At 41.9% G+C, this 19,873-nt stretch overlaps 1 protein-coding gene across 3 annotated transcripts in view; it reads left to right on the top strand.

Moving 5' to 3' along the window:
• The window catches only part of csnk1a1 (casein kinase 1, alpha 1), a 33,425-nt gene extending 13,829 nt beyond the window's left edge, over positions 1–19,596 (top strand). Inside the window, exons 3-11 of one of the 3 annotated variants that reach the window (XM_015349821.2) lie at positions 337–463; positions 1,087–1,185; positions 4,504–4,587; positions 8,209–8,348; positions 9,428–9,506; positions 10,151–10,225; positions 11,386–11,492; positions 12,168–12,280; positions 18,013–19,596. In XM_015349821.2, the coding sequence (XP_015205307.1) occupies positions 337–463; positions 1,087–1,185; positions 4,504–4,587; positions 8,209–8,348; positions 9,428–9,506; positions 10,151–10,225; positions 11,386–11,492; positions 12,168–12,280; positions 18,013–18,020 (832 nt within the window). In that variant the 3' untranslated portion in view covers positions 18,021–19,596. Of the gene's footprint in view, positions 1–336; positions 464–1,086; positions 1,186–4,503; positions 4,588–8,208; positions 8,349–9,427; positions 9,507–10,150; positions 10,226–11,385; positions 11,493–12,167; positions 12,317–18,012 lie in introns of all 3 variants that reach the window. The other 2 variants (XM_015349819.2, XM_006631936.3) reach the window with 2 other exon arrangements.
• The last annotated feature ends 277 nt before the right edge of the window (positions 19,597–19,873 follow it).

The following is a 19,873-nucleotide window of genomic DNA, read 5'->3' as shown; positions in this document are numbered from 1 at the left end:
AAAGAGGACTACAAGGTAACCTGACTCCAGTATTCAAAATCCTCAAAGGCTTCGACAGTCCCAACCGAGCGGGCTTTTTCAGAATGAACAGAGATGGCACACTTAAACTTGAGAACAGGAGCGGTTCTTTACGCAGGGAATTATGATGCAAGCTACTCGGTCATGTTATTGAAGCTGAACCATGGCGTCTTTCGGGACACAGCTGGATGACATCGGTGGTTCAATTAGCTGTTAACAAATGGGCTGGATGAGACAAATGAGTGGATTATATTACTCCCTATCTCCCTATATATGGAGGGACGGATGTTGGTGACGGATATGCGTGTTGTTTTGCAGGTGGTATGGCCAAGAGAAGGATTACAATGTCCTAGTGATGGATCTCCTGGGGCCCAGTCTGGAGGATCTCTTCAACTTCTGCTCGCGCAGGTTTACAATGAAAACCGTACTGATGCTAGCAGACCAGGTAAGCCGCTGGCTGGCCAGGGAGTGTTGAAATATGATGGGGTGACAGGGGCGATGATTACACAACCTGTGAACTGCCACTCTCTTTTTGCACGTCTTTAGATTGCTCCATATCCTTAAACCATGCAATTTTAGACGTTTTGCTTTTAACTAAAGTTTTGTGCCATGAATACTTTGTTTTATTGAAGAGGAAACAGTTGGATACCTTGAGCCATAGCGTTTTTCTTAATCACTAGTTGCGTTGCACACTTGTATACACTCTTTGTGGCAGCATGTATAGTTTGCACTTGCTGCTTGGCTGGAGCTGGTGGGCGAGCTCACAAGTCAGTATGATTTCCACTTACTGTGAGCTAAGAAGCACACTCTTGTGTGGATCATCTTGGAATGGGCTTTGATTAAGAGCTGAAGTGGAGAAAGATTTCGGTGCCGAGAAACTGTTTTGCATAGCTTATAACATGCATCTAGGTCACCTTACAATTTCACATAATGAAAGGGGCTGTATTTGCATGGCTTGTCGAGATGGTAAACCTTTGACAGATTAACTGTTAACATGTCCTGTGCCTGAGACATGAGTGCTTTTAGAGGGAAACTGAGGAGGGTGCTTTTGTTACCTTTTCTTTGCAGATGATCAGCAGAATCGAGTATGTGCACACAAAGAATTTCATCCACAGAGATATCAAGCCAGACAACTTTCTAATGGGTATCGGGCGCCACTGTAATAAGGTAAGCTTTTTAAATGGTTACCTGCAGGGTCTGTTGGGAGCACAAGTAAGACCTGTTTGTCAGAATGCTGAGGTAGGACAGTAGGAGAAGGTTCAATACCTATGAATGTGTCCTTTTAGACAGCTGAAGGGAGGGTTTCCTGTATCCTGAAAAGGTTCTACAGAAATCCACACCTCTTTCAGGACTGTTTCCATTCGTTCTTTTTTATTTAGGTGTTGGAGCTTGATGTGTCAAAACACTTGCTTTATTGTGACTGTAATACTTAACAAACCTGACATTTTTTTCAAAAGCTCCAAGGGGGGGCCTTCAACTTCTAAAGTTTTATTGCTTGCTAAATATGTGAACAGTACAAGTTGCAGTTCCTTTTTCTTAGTAATTTCGAGTTTAACTGCTGTACAGATATTTTATTTAGTACACTTTGCGGTTAGTCATCCCTGTTTAAAAGGTAACCATTCAGGGGTGAAGCAGAGGTGCAAGGGTGCACTTCAAGCCCTTTTCAGTGTCCCAACCTTTCTGTTTCAAGCCTTCATTTTTACAGCAGTTTTAATAATTGATTAAGTAACCACAGTAGGCTTTTTTTCTTTCAAGTCTAGTTACCATGTGACAAATCGAATCTGATCGTTCCTTCTCTAAGAGATGGTGCTTTTATGGAAATGTGGTAATTGACAAAGATCTAAATGTTCAGACTTTGTTCCCTAAATAAAATTTGAATTATTCAGGTATGTCTAAACATCTTCATCATCATCACTATACTGTGCTTTAGATTGTTTACCGAGATGAAAATGAAATTTTTACTTTGTTTATAAAACATATTGCTATCATTTAATCATGCTTATTGTTTTTAATATAGTATTCCTAATTGATCAGGGCATTTTAAAACATTGTGAATGGATGCTTTCCAACCTAGGGTGCTTTTGATGCTCAGTATACCCAGTGAGCTTTGTGATGATTTTGGTTAAACAAAGCAACATTGATTGCTTATTTTCATGCCTTCAAAGATAGCTTTTGCAGGAATAACAGCCTTCTGCATGCCTCTACTTGTAATCATACCTATTTTTTTTCCTGCAGAAAATCACTTGGTCTCTTGTGTGTGATATTATATATTGTATCTAAAGTTAAGTTGCCTGATTTTTATTTTTGTTTTAAATACTTCTATTTTGAGCCCTTGCAGACAGGCAACATTTGGCAAAGTTAAAGCATGATGCATATTTTAAACTGGAAGCACCAGTACCAGGACAGGATTAGCTTCTTGTGTTGTATCTTACTTTTCAAAGCAGGATTAATTATAGGACAAAGATCAATACTTGTCACATACTGTACCATCAAAGCCTGTATGACCATTTTTGGCAGTGCTGTCTGAAACTAGTGTTTACCATTGTGTGTCTGTGTGAATGCCAGCCTCAAGCTTTTTTTATATATTTATGAAATTTAGTTTATTCCTTTATTGACCGTGTCTGCCAAAAAGCCCTGTTCCCCATTAAGGATCTCTCCACAAAATGAATGTTCAGTCCCTTTGATGTCCAGAGCTGTTCTCCATCGCCCTGAGGTCAAGATCTTGAAGCAGATTACGTGCTGAGAGAGAGAACTTGATGTCAAGACGAAATGTTGAGCAGCTGTTGCGAAACCCACACTCTTCTGCCGTCAAATCGACAACCCGTCTGTCTTCGCTTCATTCCACCTGTCCTGTTCTCCTTCATTTTTAACTTTTATCACCCATTTCCCTTTTACCTGCCAACTTTTAACAAAGTTTTTCCAACATGAAGAGGACCAGTGACTGTAGCTAGAGAGAATCCCAGTTAACGTCCTGCAGTGGACAGTTGCTCATTATGATGCAGTAATTTTTTTTTTTAATGGCAAACTATACCCCAGGCTTTTCTCTTTTTCCTCTATTGCCTCCCAACTGGGAAGTTAGAGATTTTGTGTCACGGAGGTGATGCCAAGGGTTTCATCTCTATTTTTCCAGCCAAGTGAAGTGCTGCAGAGCACATCTGCGTTGGGCTCTCATGATAGAGCTGGGATATGACATCAGATCATCTCCCTATGTGTCGCTCACTTCTAATTGCACATAGGCAGAAAAAAAAAACAGTTTAGCGGATTAGAAAGCTTTGGTCCATCCTCTGCTTTCATGTTTTCCTAGTAGAGGAAAGAGAATTTATGTAATGATGAGCGTGATTTTTTTAAAGATGAAATGGGAACATTCATTCCTCTGCCCACTTCCCTATAGTCATCTCTCTGTACCATTTTCCATGCTGTGCCATTGAGTAACATTCAGCCTGGCATTATCCTAGGCTAAAAGCTTTTTTCACTTCTTTACTGCTTTCTAGAAAGCTCCTAAGTAGATACCACTGCCAGGGTTTCAACATGATAATCCCAGAAGCGCTCCTGTCATACTTTTTTTTTAGCTGTGCTAAATCTGATGCGTAAATTTACAGATTAATTCATGCTCTTACTTGTATTGCATGCTTTTTATTTTTGCTCTTTAGAGCTTCTCTTTGCATGTTAGTCAGCTTGATGGTCCTTACAAATGGTGCCAAAAAGCCTTCTGCCCTCTTCCTTACTGAAGGTGTCTCACCTTTTCAGTGCTGTCTTAAAAGCCAAAGGCATCATTTCATACATTGCTTTTAAGGAAAGATTAATGGGGGTAGTGAAGGGGCAGGGGAATTTTGTTAGTTTAATTTAAAAAGTTTCTCATGCCTAATGCAATCTGAGGGTGCCCATTGTAAGGAATAGACTGAAAATTAGGCCCTTTAACTCTAGTTGTGCTCAACTGCAGCTTGTTTTCTGCTTATGGGCAGAGCTGCTTATATTCTCTTTTTGATCGGGTTACGTCGTCATTGAAAGTCTCCAAGAGAGCTTGCGTATCAGGTGGCACTGCTAGTGTTAAAGGCTGAGATCATTCAGAAGCCTCTGCAAAGTAAAAAAAGAGGAACAGGCTTGGAAGTGTTCTGTAACCAAGGTGCATGTAGCTGGGGGAGGGGTGACTGAATTTCCTAGCAAACTCTTCTTGTGCCAGGGTGGCTTTTAAAACGAAAAGGCTGAATCTGCGCAGCTCGCAGACCTCCTAGCCCTCAGCCTTGGTGAAGCGTTAATGTTGGGGCTTGTGACCGAGGCAAGGTTAGGTCCTCCGAGAAAGGCGATTAACAGAGCTCTCTCTTGGGTTGACTAGAGTGCTTTGTACTGGGAGAAGGATGGCTTTGGGCTTTTTCCTCCTCTTCTGCTCCGTTCTTTTTCTGAGCCTTGGTGTTGCCTGTCTGCGCTGGCCTTGTGGGGTTGTCAGCAATACTGTTTGATGCACTGCACCCTCTATTGTTTGTTTAGTGTTTAGAATCTCCAGTGGGGAAGAGGAAAAGAAGCGTGGCTGTTAGTTCTTCTCAGGACCCATCTTTCTCAGGATTAAACCAGGTCTGAAACACCTACCGTTTCCTAATACTCCCCCAAATTAACTTTGGCTTTATTTTTTTCTGTTTATAATTTGATCAGTAATCAATAAAATGTACACTTGTTGGCATTTAATCCAGACACACATGCTAAACAGATCTAGGGCTTAACGTTTAATCTAGATTGCAGCTTCTATGTTTAGATGTAGGACATGATTTAAGGGAGGTAAGGTGGATTATGTTGGTGTATTGGGTTGTTTGGAGTATTGTAGGTTCACGTTTTTATCTAAAAGTCATTCTACATCTGTTTGTTTATTTATTTTGTGACGGTTTTGTTTCAGTGGTGGCACTCAGTTGGGATTTTGGAAATGATGTTTGTCATTATGGAAGACTAATGTAGTCATTAAGGTGATGAGGTTACATTTCATGGAAAGCTTTGGAAAGTTCCCATATCTTTAAATAGAACTAAAATTGAAATGTGCAGTTAAGTTGAGTTTGGTAGGAATGGATATATGTCAGTGACTTGCTAGTTACACATCCTTTTTGTACGAAAATCAAGTTTTCTGAAACTTCCATACTATACTATGAAAACTTTATTTGGAATTATACAAGCTTTTTGTGTGACTGATTTGCAGATTACCATGAGTAGGATTTTATTCCAGTGGAGTAATGTACTGAGGGATAAATTAGGTTGTGTGCAGGGTCTCCTCTTTAGGTTACGTCGGTTTATGCATAAGGCTTAAAAAAGTGGATTTTTAAAAGATCAAATCTAGATCACCCTGGCATTAGTGTGTTTTATAGTGGAGTAATAGGTGACAGATGTGAGTTGTAACCCTGCTCTGTAATGTGATGTTTGTTGGGGTACATTGGCGGTAATGTGCTCAACACCTAGCAGGGAGGGGGGGGGGGTGGGCTTGAGCTGGCCCAGGAGGAGGGGGCTGAGCAGGAAGCAGCCTTCCCCGTGACCCGCTCTGCCCGCAGGCGGCGTGAAGCTGGTTTGAACCAGCCGCGGGGAGGCAGCGCGCAGCCTGGCTGACGTCAGGGTCTCGCTTTGCATCTGGCTCCCGGCCAGGTGCGCAGAACGTTGACGGCAAAGCAGGGGGGGATCGGCAGGGCTGCTGGGAATCTGCCTGTGTGAGCTGGGGATGAGACCAGGTGAACATGCCCAGTATCTTCCTCAGAGCTCGGCGGCCCGTGGGAAGTTTCCCAGTTTTTGTCGTGTGGGATTGAAACAGTCCATTATTTATGTGCAGCTGAGGATACTCCTGCTGGGTTTCAAATTTGGCTCTGGGGCTCTCAATCTCTTTTTTTTAAATTGATTTAAAAAGAGTTTTTGTCAGGTCTGGAGACCACTGTGGGTAGATGTAGTCTAATACCCTCTTTGTGGAAATGTGTGAAAGGAGATAAAAGCATCTGAAATGTAATTACATGATGTCTCTATAAATTTAGTTTGTTTTGCTGTCTCCTAGTAATGCAAGGCCTGGAGGAAAGTTTTCTGTTTTCAGTAGTATTTTTAGATTCTTGCACTGGATAGAAGACAGCATTGCTCTGTTTAAATGCAGAAATAAAAGAAAGAAGAGTGTTGGGACTGGCTTGTACCTGAGATTTGCATGATGTTCCTCGTTAGTTCCCAGGTCTTGCTGGTTAGTATATGTAGCAAATCCCACACTCCTCTCTTTTTTGATCAGATGGTGACATGTTGGCTATTCTTTCTGAATGAGCACATTTCAGTGAAGAGAAAGGAAGGCTTGATTGTAACAATGTGCCTCTCTTTGGGCATCATAAAATAATTTTAGGCTTTACAATCCTAGGAAAATCTGTTTGATTTTCAGTAACTTCAGTAGCTAGGTTCAGTAACTGAACCTTTCTTTCTTTGATCAGCGGACACTTACTGGAGTTCTTTCAGTGACCTTATCAGATCATTCTTAACAGTGTGTCTTATACAAGCAGTTTTGGAATTAATTCGACAAATGTAGGTCATAACATACCAAAGGAAGCACTACCTACATAGTATTGCTGCTGGTCCACTCTGTAGCGGTGAATTCACTGTAGCCTCTTGAAGCAGGAGGCTGAACGACTAGTTTTCCTTCAGAACTTGTACTTTTATATGGCTTTATTTTACTGTCAGACAAGCTAGCCTTTCATACCATACCCCCTTCTGTGTCAGCCAGCTGCATGTGTCTTACCGCAGTCACATGGTGACCTTTACAAGTCCAGCAAAACAGTTTTGTTTTTAAGGAACTTGAGTCCTGGGAGCCTAGAATGTGAACGCCTTCCTCCTTCCAAGGATATTGGCAGCAGCCTGTCCCAAGATAAAGATGATATTCATCTCCCCTTATAGATTTTTTTAAATCTTTAAAACCAGCTCCTCTCCGCTCTCCCCAGCTTCCATTACTGGATGGATGGGGGTAATGCTAAATCCAGTTGTGAACTAGAATGTATTGCTCTCAAATTTTAAGACTCCATTTTGGTTTCAAAGTTTAAGACATGTGCCATCACCAAGATGTCTTTGTTAATAAGTGTCACTTGGTATAGGCACCCATATCCTTCCCATCCTTGTGCTTTGACACCTTACAACTGGTAAGAGTATTTTTGAGGTACACAGCATGTAAGTGAAAGGGAGGACATCACATTTTCCCTGCCTGTTATTCTGCCAGCAACTGTTTGACTCTTGAATCATGACTTTGTGTGGAAACATGCACCAAAATGTTCACAGTGTGAGTAAGGTCTTTAGAAGGATCCAGATTAGTAAGGATTGTGTACGATGTACTTTTGTATGCAACTGCAGCAGCAGGGACTCTTAACATGCGCCTGTAGCTGCCGTGTGACTGGATATTCGGATAGTGGCCTCTAAATGGAATGTTCTCGCTGAGCGCGACACATCCTCTTGACAAGAGGAAGTAAGGTTGGAGTCCCGGGCCGAGCTAAGTGAGCAGAGCAGCACGGCTGAGTGGGTATGTTTCGATGCGATCGCCCCGTCTCGGTGAAGATGCACTCCCTACGGCTGCCCACACACGTTCTTACGCAGGATAGCGGTCTGGTCCAGAGAAAACTTCCGTAATGTGATGTTTCCTTAGCAGTCAAGCCTGTGTTCGGAAGTCAAGGGAGTCATCCCTTTTACACTCTGAAGAGGCCTTGGATTTGTTATATGACCGTGCTCTTAGTGCATTGGGTATGTGGTGGTTTAGGATGTTGGCTTCCTTCTCTACATTGTAAGCTGCATTGCTGCTAGTTAGTCATGAAGTAGGAGGCATGGAGATTTAACTGGTACTGGTGATGAAATTTGAAAATTAAAAAAAAGTCTGCAATAGGGAAATTTAGAAGTAGGTGTAAAATGGAGTGAGTTTCAGAAGTGTTGACTATAGAGCTTCTGGATTTTGTGAATGAAATTTAAAGTAAACCTTTAAATTGTGTAATTCAGATTTTGTTTGCATCTCTAGAACACAAGAATAAAGGTACTAATAGCTTTTTTTGGTTTGAGGTTTTTGTTCAGTTCTTTTAAACTCACATTTACTGAATAACATTTTGATCAAGATCTACTATGGCCAGAAAGTTTCAGATTGTTCTGTACATTGTTGTAAAGTACAACAGACTTTTAAAAAATAATGCCCCTTTTCCATGAACATCTTTTTTCTTTTCGTTTCAGTTGTTTCTTATTGATTTTGGTTTGGCCAAAAAATACCGGGACAACAGAACACGACAACACATACCTTACAGAGAAGACAAAAACCTCACAGGAACAGCTCGCTATGCCAGCATCAATGCACACCTGGGCATCGAGCAGAGGTAAGAACAGTGGTGATGCTGCATGTGATTCCCGAGCGTATGTAATCTGGAACTGAAACATTGGGTTAGATCTTGTATTAAGGGCTGCCTTTAAACTTCCACGTCTATTTCAGCCACAAAGATGTAGGAAACAAGAGTACTTACATATGAGAGGAGACCATTTGGCTCATCTCACCTATTTCATAGTCAGTAGCTAATTGATCTTGCCCAGTTGTTTCTTAAAGGAAGGCAGGATGTCAGCTGACAGAGTGAGCAGCTTGTTCCATACTTTCACAATACTTTGAATAAAGACATGCCTCCTGTTCTAAGCTAATTTGAAATGTAGTTTCCGCTTGTGCCTTTTGGTTCATGTTTCACTGTTGGTTTGGAGAAATCCACTAGGCTTACTTTGTCAGTGACCTTAAGGATTTTCTAATACTTGAATCGGGTGCCCTCGTAGTCTGTGCTGTTCAAGACTAAAAAGGTTGGTCCCTCAGCCAGTCAGTGTAGACCTTGTCTTTTTTAGTCTTGCCTGTAGACCCTGCATGCATAACAAGGTTTTGCATACTCAACAACCCTGCTCAGCCATATGTCAGAGAGGGGTTTTGCCTTGTCTGATGAGGCTTTTTCTGACTATGGGTGCTTCCTGCTACCAGTAACAGCTGCTGTTTCCATTGACCCAGAATCCCACATGTTGTCAGTAAGGCTTTGTCACTGTTCTGTGAGAACACAGGTTCAGCTGTCAGTCATGTCAGCCGTCAGAATGCATGTTTGCAGTTACTCAGCTTCTTGGCATCTCCTGTAACCAGTAAGCCAATTTAATATCAAAGCTGAATAAACTGCATAGTGCTGCTAGGTGTGTTAAAACCGTTTTCCTAATCGCTTCTAAAACTGAACTGAAAGGTCTGTTAGAAGAGCAGTACTGCATTGCAGTCAGGTCCGGTTTTACAGTATTCTTTATGGCATAAATTTAAGAAGTATCATGTTTATTTTTGGGTATCTATTTTTGTAACAGGCTCAGTTCTCTGTGTGCTAAAAATAGCAGTATTCTGAGATGGTGTACTGTCTTATTTTAAGCCTTAAAATCCTTGTCTTTGCAGCCGCCGAGATGACATGGAGTCGCTAGGATACGTGCTGATGTACTTCAATAGAACCAGCCTGCCCTGGCAGGGATTAAAGGTAGGACAGGCAGGTACCCTAGGGCTCCCAGATAATGTCAGGCTTGTGTATTTGACAATCTTAAAGGACAAGTCTCAACAGCCCTTCTCTTTCCAGGTTTGCATTGCAGTTCTGTGACAGAGTAACGATTTAATATCGAAATGATGTCAGCTCTTATTTAAAAAGCAAAACTGAGGATGCTGTAGGCATCTTTTCTTGTAAGACATTTTCTATAGTCACACTGGAATGTAAAACTCTGTTTCTCTGTAGGCTTTGCATGCCTGTGGAGGGTTAAAAATTAGCATTTGCATGAGATTCTTCTTAGTGTAATTAGATTAAATAGAACTTCAGCACTGGACAAGTGCTGAAATGTAAATCCTCTGACAGGGCAAATGTTGCAGTTTACAGCTCGCTGTACTGGTAGTGGATTAAGGTTGTAAAAGAGTGGTCCAGCACACATGGACGACCGTGTGAGCAAAGGATCAAGGCCCATGCTCAAGACCACACCGCTGTTAATGCTTCGACTGTTTTCAGCGACAATTAAAGACATTCATAACTTCCATCTTCTCGACTGTGGGATTGTTCCACATGGGTGAAAGGGCAACATGTCGGTTTATTTTGGTGTTGCACAACATTTTCATGTTTTTCGCCCACATGTTCCACAGGCTGCCACAAAGAAACAGAAGTACGAGAAGATTAGTGAGAAAAAGATGTCGACTCCTGTTGAAGTCTTGTGTAAGGTATGTGCCACCTGTAACATCCTGTGGCTTTTGGCCTTTTGTGTCACCCTAGCAAGTATCCACAGTGAGCTGGTGTGTGTTGGAACAGTCCGCCCTTAAGGAAGGATTATATAGAAGACCATGTTACTGAGCTATTCTAACTTGCTAGACGGGTCTTGGTTCGTTTTCAGAAAAATGAAGCGCTGCTTCTTGGCAGTTTGAAGCTGTGCATATGTGCACAGAGAAGAAATATCAAGTCGGGTACCCTGAGTGCCGCAGGTTAACATTTTCAAGCTGAGCTGTGCTCTGAGCTCTGGTTCACGCACTGTGGCTTTGTGCGGGAGTCTCGTGCATGTAGCAGGATGAGATCATGGGCTGACTTCAGAGATGCTACTGTCCCATGAATCCGTATGTGTTGCTAGGCCTCAACCTGATGTAGTGTCCATTTCTGTCATTGCCAACAGAATTAAGTGTTTGGTAGTTAAGTACATGTTTAACCACTCCTCAGTGTGCTACCATGTGACTTCTAAAACTGTAAGTGACTGACGTTGTTTGGTAATCCGTTGCTCAAACAGGGACACGGAAGTGTTGTGATGCGACTGAGAATGCTAGGAATGTATGCGTTTACAGGAGTGTCTAAAAATGCCTATTGGCTGTAATACTTAGATGTGAGAATGAAAATGTAGCACTTCTGGATCCTGTGGATCTAGGGCGGAGTTTTTGTTTCCATTTTATAGTGATGTTAAGGTGGAAGCAGGAGTGGAGTGACAAAGTCATGTAATTCCCGCTTTCGGTGAAGCAGCTGTGCTCGCAGGCCTGAACCAAAGGGATAGAGAGGGTGGGGTGGGGCGTGAGATTACAGGGCTGCGAGGGAAAGGACGGGAGTGGAAACGTGATGGGTGACGCTGCCATCTGCTGGCTGACAAGCACTCGTGTTACCTGTGCCTCTGAAACGGCTTCTGGGCGGGTTCGTCCCGGAGAGCGGGGTGCAGAGGCGTTGGGCTCCTGGAGGCTGTGGTTCGAACCTGTGCGGCAGTACAGGGTTTGGGGGCTCCATTCTGGCAGTGTTCTGGGAGAGCCCGACTTCACCTGCACATTGCCTCTTTCCCCTTGTGCAGCTGGCTGGGTGAAGAGGCTTGAAGAGAGCCCTAATCGTGTTTTTCACGTATCCCTTTGTCTAGGGTTTCCCGGCAGAGTTTGCCATGTACCTGAACTACTGCCGTGGGCTGCGGTTCGAGGAGGCGCCCGACTACATGTACCTGCGACAGCTCTTCCGCATTCTCTTCAGGTGCTCACCATTACTCGCCCTCGTAGCCCTTTTCCTTAACGTCGAGTCTCGGCTTGCAGTCCTTCCCCAGAGAGCAGTGACGCACGCATAGGAACGTGTCTAGTTTCAGGCATTTTACAGTGAGTGAGAAATGTATAAGGCATTATCTGGGGGAAGACAAAAGTGGCTTACATAATGCTACATTAAATATGTGTATGTAACTTAAGATATGGAGTTACGAGATGGCCATGTGGTAGCATTTTAACAATGTATGAGATTTATTTGGAAATGCTTTCAGGTCTGTAAGAAATCTCTGGCCACTGGCGATTGCGATGGCAGGTATGCTGTGGGAGTCTTATTCTCATTTCCCGGGGGTTTTCCTCCCGTTGCCACTGTGAAAATGTTCAGTCTTATTGTACCTTGAACGGTTGCACCCACACCACTCAGGTTTGCCCTTTTCATCTCAAGTGATTCAAAATTAAAGCGGAGTTTTTCGCAACCCCACCAGACAATAGCCAGGATCAGATTTCTCTCTGGTTCCTTGAAAAATGTTAAATCTGAACAGCCTCACTGTAATGTGTGCTTTGACGTGATGGGACTCATTTAAGTGTGCTGCTTGCAGGAGTTGGCCTAGGCTGGTGGGAGAGTGCCTGTTGAGCCCCTCTGAGCGCTAATCTGTGCTGGTCTCTCTGGCAGGACCCTGAATCACCAGTATGACTACACATTCGACTGGACCATGCTGAAGCAGAAAGCCGCCCAACAGGCAGCCTCCTCGGGGGGGCAGGGGCAGCAGGCACAAACCCCCACAGGCAAGCAAACTGACAAACCCAAGAGTAACATGAAAGGTTAGTAGCAAAGAGCCAAGCGACGTTTTGAGTGCAGTAACAGAGACGCCAATTGCTTTCAAAGCAAAGGGTTAAAAAAACTGGATTTGGAACACTCTCTGTACCCCAAATTCATTTTTTTTAGTAGATCAATGAAAAACGGTGTTAGATCAAGGAGACACCCAAAAATTCAGTTGGTCTGTCTTGCAGATGCAAAGACGTCCTTGGAAAATTTGACTACTAACTTTGAACCAAAATGTCTTTCTTCTTCTTTGGGACAAAAGGGTTGCTTTATATTTGTTTTTGGACGTAAAAAAAACATTAAATTATCCCTTCCTTGAATTAACCTCTTTCCAAATGGGATAACATTGATAGAGAATTATTCCAATCATCGTTCCTGGACCTAACACTTGTTAGTTTTGATTGGCATACAGATGCATGTCTGATAATAAGATGTTAATGGATGAACATGGGAGTGAGATTCTAACCTATTACTAACACTGGCATTTCTGGCTTGTGCTTTATAATATTGATTAATAGAGGGATTTGTAACAGAAGTAAAATGTCTGATAATTGCCCTCTAATTCCACTTTAAACATTTTCTTTTTGATTCCTTATTAATATTTCCTTCACAGCTGGAAAGAAGAGATCTGTCTGCCAAGATACTGGTGAATCAGCAAGGAGTGATGTTACAGTTAAAAAAATGATCCGCCTTATCCCACAGGTTTTGGTTGGTTTTCCGGACTAATGATCTTAATTTTTCTTTGTCAGATTCCCTGTACTGAAGTGGCTCTCAATACTGCAGTCGAAGCCTCATTAAATGCTGCTTTAAAAGAAATGCCTGCTTGGTCAAAGGTGGGCGGTGGTGATCCAATATATATCTGCCACGCCTTTGCATCTTACTGTCTGATTTATCAATACGCTCCCTGCAGGGTGAGCCGGTTTCGTGAAAACAATCCTGGTTGTCGTATTATTTAATCCCCAGATTGCAGCGTGGCTTGGTTTTTTCTGTGAGCTATAAATCTTTGAGCCAGCGATGTCTGTGCAGCTTTGTTGTAGGCTCACTGCTACAGTGTGAAAGACACCATGTGAAGGGCCAAATGTTTGATCAGTCCTCCCCATGGAAACGACCTTGTTGGGTTTAAGTCATTTGAGCAGGCGAGTCTGTGTGCTGGCTCACATGCCCCCTTCTTTGCGTTCTTCCTGGCTTTAAGCACAGCTCGACCACCCCCTTAGGAGCCTTGTGTGTAATACTGCACGCATGGTGAGGCTGTTTATCAGGATTGTGCTGAGTGTTTGGGTGGGCTATTCTCATCGCAGCCCTTTCTGCTCTGCAGAAAATGTGATGCCCTAATTGAGGTTTTGCATGAAAAGCTGATGCATAGATGGCTCCTTCGATCTGGAGTTCTGTTACTGTCAGTTCTACTAAAACAGCATGTGTTTAAGGAGAGGTCCTCAGTGCTTAACTGGATACCTACATTTCTGAACTGGCGTTAATCCAAACTGCCTGAACTAGTTTACATTACATTGTAGTAGTTTGAGTTTCATTGCGATTTTTAATGGTTGTCAGACTCTTTACATTTGTCTGCATTTAGGTTTAGTTTTACGTGCCATTCTTCTCGAACAGATCGAGATTTCTTCTACTGAAGAAATGTACGAAAGCCAGTTTTCATGTGTGTGAAAGTATCTGATGTTTTTACCTTGTTCCAGTTACCCTGCCAGTATGTTTCTGTACAGCTTCCTTGTATAGATACAAAGTAAGTTTAGCTCATTTCACTGGCTAGCTGCCTGCAGCATTTCCTGGTGATACTTAATGAAATTCTGGAAAATGTCCCAAGCTAACGAAAAAGATTTCTCCGTTCTGCTGATGTCAGTTCAGTCTGCATTTTGCAAACTTTTCCTTGAAGCTTTGAAAGACATTACAGTATCACAGGAGAAAGGACTCTTCTTAATACTGCTGATAATTCATTGCACTTCTCCTGTTAAAGGCAATAAACAATACAAAAATTATGCCACAAATAGATCTGCTGATGTAGCAGTGGACTAACCCTTCATCTGCGCTGTCCTTGAGTTGTTTTTGCAATGTTGGTAACCATTGTTGGAACCTCTCTAGAATGCTTTTGTCCACAAAGCTGAGCAAATTGCCAGTTTTGAACTTGAGTTTGAGAGCGTTTTGCTGACGTGAGATTTTTTTTTTAAACGCGCAAGGTCAAATAAAAAAATTGACACACGTCCTTCCACACCCTCTCTCCCAAACCTTGGTTTCATGTTTCTTTAGGACTCTGACTTTAATTGAAAATCTGTTTAAAGGCATTTAATTTTTCTTAAAAACAAGCTGGGTTTCACTGCACCTTTCCTAGTTGTTATAGGCATATTGACCCATTTAAACTAACAACCCCTCCATGCCTGTAAAGCGAAGCTCTTTAGCCAGGAATTTTAAATGGCAAAGCTCTAGAGTATTGGAGCTTGAAAGGACTTTGTTTGGAAGGTATTGCTGGTTTCCTGGATACCATCTTGGCTTCCCCACTACAGTAGGTTTGTAACAATACCAACATTGTTAATGTGGCTTTGTATTACAGCCTTCTTGCGTAGTTACCCCATGAAGAAGTATTAAATGAAATTTGTTCAGAGTGAATAATTTCAGTCTGATTGCATTACCGCATGGCCGTTTAACTTGTGGTCAGCTGATCTTACACCAAGCATCTGTTGGATTGCACTAGATTTCTGAAGATCACCTGCCTTTTTACACTCGTGTAAGAAGTGGAGTTCATTTGGTTTAAAGGTTTAATTGTCTGACCTTTTGGAGTGCTTTATGAACAGCTTTAGCGTAGAGAAACTTGGCGTGTACTTCCTTTGCAGTTTCTAGTTTTCCGAAACAGTGCGACCTGCTACTCATAAAAGTGTAAACCTTCAATTACTGTGATGACCGTTGGTTGGCCCTAAAGAACAGGACCTCAAAAGACCATGTTCAGGTCAATTTCAGGAAGCTGGCCTTGCACAGTTTTATCTAGCTTCCCCAATCTAATGAGCCGATACCGAGACATGAAATTGGAAGAACTCTGTTCTGGTGAAAGTACATTGAAGTGAATTTAAGGGTCATCTTGTATACTCCAAATATGAATAGAGTGGATGGTGCAGTGTTTTTAATTGCTCCTATCGAGGTCCAGTTTATTTTATTGCTAATCCAGGATCCTTTCCAGTGTTAGTGTTTAGAGGCCTATAAATTCTTAATCCTGAAATCTCCTTAACCTGAACTGAAGCTTTAACCCGGACCAGCTTTTTAAATGCCAGGTTGAGATTTAAAACTTAGTGTGTTATATCCATACTCTCAGTGGTTTGAGACCGTTTCTTGAGAATGCTTGCACCGTCACCTTTGCTTATAGAAAACGGAGAAATTGCTTACTCTCTTTCCTTAATTAATTTCAGTCTCCATCTCATAATTGAAACAGAGGTCATTTTCAAAGGAGTTAAGGACCTTTTAGATTATTTGGCACAATGAAACTTTCCATGCCTTAGGCAACGATTAATTTATTTTCTATAAACATGAGTGCATTCCATTATCTAATCACAATACTTATAAAACAGCAGAGGCAGTCTAATTGCTGTTTCTAACTATACAAGGTTAGGTTTTTGAAAATATAATTTGGATTTGGAAATTGATGGTCAGTATCACCTATATTGAATTATTTTTGGAAATTTTGACTTAGCTGAGCTTTTAAAACAGTTTCCAGGTAGGCTGACATAAATAGTGAAATGTGGGTATGAAGTACCTTTGGATTTTGAATTTTAAAGCCAGTGCTGAATTCGAGGTTTTTCAGAATTTCATTGCATCTCAAGACCTATACAAATGTTAGTTGTTTTTGGGGTGGATATTGGAAGATCCATGTTGCCGCTTAAAACCGAAGGAGTGTCAAACAAGCTCTCCAGCAATCAGTGTGTACTCCACCTGGATTTCTTTCTCCCTTCTCACATACCACTGCAGTGTGCTTGAAATGTTCAGAGGCTTCAATCCGCAGCCTCACTTTGCCTGCAGCCAGATCAAACTGTTCTCTGAAGCCTGAGCTGAGCGGTCTTGCTTGGGTCTGAGTCAGAGGAATGGGAGCCAGAAAAGCCTGTCAAGATCCACACACTAAGCACCACAGTTAAAACTTCACTGCACTGGCGTGTTCATGTACAGGCTTGTGTGCCGTAACATTTCTGGGTGAGGATTCAACAAGCCACTGGTGTCTTTCATCCTGCGTCTCGAAGGGAAGATAATTACTGGTTTCTTAAGCCTTATCTCTTAAAACAGTCTTTTTATTCAGGGAATTGTTTAGATAATTCTGTTTTGCAGTTTTTCTCTAGCGTGAATTGGATTGTAACTTCTGTCTGTAAACAGTCTGCCCATTACTGTTTTACCGCTAATGAGTTATGGGCTGGCTCTGGAAGAGCCTGGGGCCTTTGCATTCAGTTGTGTTTCTGCCCTGTTGATTAGAACACCCATTAATTTACCGACCTGATTACGTGCTTTGAAAGCGTAAATAGTTTCGTGTGAAACGGAAGATTTGGTTGCTGTCGGGAATGTACTTTTGGGAAAGTGGATGCTCAGGTCTGTGTTGCAGCCCTTGTCACTGCGTAGCCATTGTCAAAGCCATTTGGGCTTGGTGCTGTCTCTATCTGGGACAGTGGGAGCAGAAGCAGAAACATCGTCGTTGCCTTCTGCGTCACGGGCTGTATTGAAGGGCTGTAAAGATTCTGCTTCCAAAATCTGTTTGGTATGAGGTATGCTTTACTGCTGGAGTATGAGCTGCTGCGGAGCCGTTGGATAGATCCTTCACGTCCCTTTTGTTTCTGCTGCAAATTCCTGAAAAGACAGCTGTTTCGGATAGGTATGCCAGGCATGCGCCTTGGTCTGTAGTGCGACTCCTCCCCTGACCCATGAAACCGTGGGGGTCCCGAGTTCTACAGTTTTGCTCCAAAATTGAAATGTTGCATAAATTCCATATCTGAACTTGGGCCTCAAGTCTTAAACGCCCCATATTTTTATGTAATCTGGAATTCATCGTTTTTGCCCAGTGATCGCTTACTTCGTGAAGACTCGTAAATGATTTGTAGTGACGCTTTTAACCAGGTTAACATGCTGCATTTTCATCGTCTTCATTGTTTGATCTTGACTTGAGAGGAAGGACATTGGTTCAACAGAGGACTACCTCTCTCCAGTAGTGGTTTACAGTTTTAGTAAGACACCCTGATTGAGAATGGAGGTCACGATGTTGCACTGGTGCGTCCAGTGTAACTACTTAAATTAGGTTAAACTTGAGTTGGACTTTCATACATTCAGTGCTGTTTTTTCTTGATCATTATTGGTGGTGTATTACAGGGTTTATTAATTAATCTGCCTACTACATTTTCTTACGTTCTTTAGAAATATTTAGGGTTTTGACGAGCCTTTCCACCTTGCTTCAAATAGAATGTGAAATGAGGTCATTTTAAGTAGTTCTAACTATAGCTTGATATAAATGTTTAATGAAATCTCATGACCTCTCTGCAGGATCTAATCTCATATTCTCTTGTTTTTAGGTGATGTATTCTATAAAGACAACTTTTTGTTGCAGAAAGCGCTGCGGCCTTGGCAGAGGTTTTACTATGTGTTGTGCTGTGTTGTTACACTCTGCTCGTTCACCTTGACACAAAGTCTTGACCTAATCCCCTCCCCCCTTTTTGTTTTTCTCTTGCAGGTTTCTAAGCATTAAGGTGATGTAATGAAGCAGAGCAGAATGGTCGTAGCAGGATTTGCCTTCTAATCACTCCCCGGCATCTAGGATTTTAATTCACAAGAACCTGCCAGGCATTGTGGGCAACCATTTTTTGCTGTTTAAGGACTTTCGTTTCATATATTATATATGTAATCGGTATATATAGATAATATGCGCAGGCATCTATCTATATATAGGTTTGTATATACTATATACACACTGAACAGGCTATGTATGGAGCCTTGAAGCTGTAGCCTTTTCTATTGTCCTGTTCCAGAAGACTTGGGTGTCTCTCCCTGTTTCTTTCTTCAAGCTGAAAACTGTGTAAGTGGTTGGCTCACAGAGGAATATAATTGTGCACATGCCAATTTTTCCCTGAGTTCTCTCTCCAGACTCGAACTGCTTGAGTTTGTCCCGCCCCTCTTCTTCGTCTCCCATCGGAGAAGCTCGACCCCCCTGTCCCGTTCCGGCACGGCTCCGCTGCGAGGCGCGTTCCGAGGAGTCAGGCCTCACAGCAGGATGTCATAGATTTTAAATGCACCTTTTTTTTTTCTTCCCTTTTTGTTCTTGACCTCAAGAGAAATGGAAAGATGTGAACCTTCCGGCATCAGTTCACATCCTCGTTATCGAATTCATTGTTCAGAGATTACTTAGCAAACATCGGGGCACCTTTTTTTTTTAAAAAAATGGTAAAATAAGACTCTGCCTGCTGATACGCGCTAGAATAAAAAAGCTAATGTGAAGATTTAAAAAAATTCTAGTGACTACTAGGTTTCTCTTTAGAACGCTGCATTAACTGTATTGTACTTGGTAAACAGTTGAAAAAATAAAACAGGCATATTCATTACAGATTAGGCATCACTTCTTAACTAAACCTGTATGTACAGTAAATTGCTCAAGTAACATAATTGTACACATTGATCTGGGGTTTTCTGTTTGGACATGTCAGCATGTTAATTGAAAGAAGTAAACGCCATCTGTTAGAGTTGATTTTATTGCTGTGATGGCCTCAGTGTTCTGTGAGACAAAAGAACATGTACAAAGTATTTTCGCCCCACTCACCTGGTATCATGCTATTCTTTTTTTATATATATATACATTTTTTTAAATCAGTAAAGGTAATTTTTTTTCAGTTTTATAGAGATGTATCTTTTCCCCTTTTTTTATTTTTATCGTTTTGAGGAAAGGGTTGTTTCTGTTGGTTTTTTCCTGCGGTGGAGCGGATCCTCTTGTAAAATATCTCTGGGACTTTCTCTCTGCGACCGTGAAATATTGCGCTGCTGGGTTGAAGCAGCGCCTTTTTTTCTGTTAGTTTTTTTTTATTAATTTGGAAAAAACGTTGTTGGAGGGTTTTCTTTTCTATTTACTTCTGAGTCTTGTGAAGAAAGCAAAGGTTAATCTCAGCCTTTAGCCACAACAGATTCACACCAGTAACTTGTTAGCTGGCTGTCCTTCTCCCTTATTACTCCTCTGACCCAGCCTAAGATATTTTACTGCTGGAATTCTATAACAGTGTAATTTATTCCCTTTTAGCATGTCAGAATAAATTAAATTTACTTGTCAGAACCGCTGTTCCAGTGTACTGTGTAATTCAAAACTTCTGCCTTCTAATCTCAAATCCCGCTTTACCTTGGAAAGTCTGGTCCGTGGACTGGGTGGGAACCTTTACTGTTGAACACTGGATATTGTTTTGCTTTGTTCCTTTTATTTTCTCTTTCATGGCTTCATTTCTCACACATCTTGTTTCTCTCTCAAAAACCAATCCCACCATCTTGTTTGAAAGCATCATGAGCCTTTCGTGTTTTTTGCAGCGTCCATGTTAAGTACCTGGAGTTCGGGAACA

This window comes from Lepisosteus oculatus, chromosome 11 (genome assembly GCF_040954835.1).
Source record: "Lepisosteus oculatus isolate fLepOcu1 chromosome 11, fLepOcu1.hap2, whole genome shotgun sequence".
Lineage (NCBI taxonomy): Eukaryota > Metazoa > Chordata > Actinopteri > Semionotiformes > Lepisosteidae > Lepisosteus > Lepisosteus oculatus.
The sequence above is the reverse complement of the archived record's forward strand: the minus strand, read 5'-3'. Positions and strand labels throughout refer to the sequence as shown.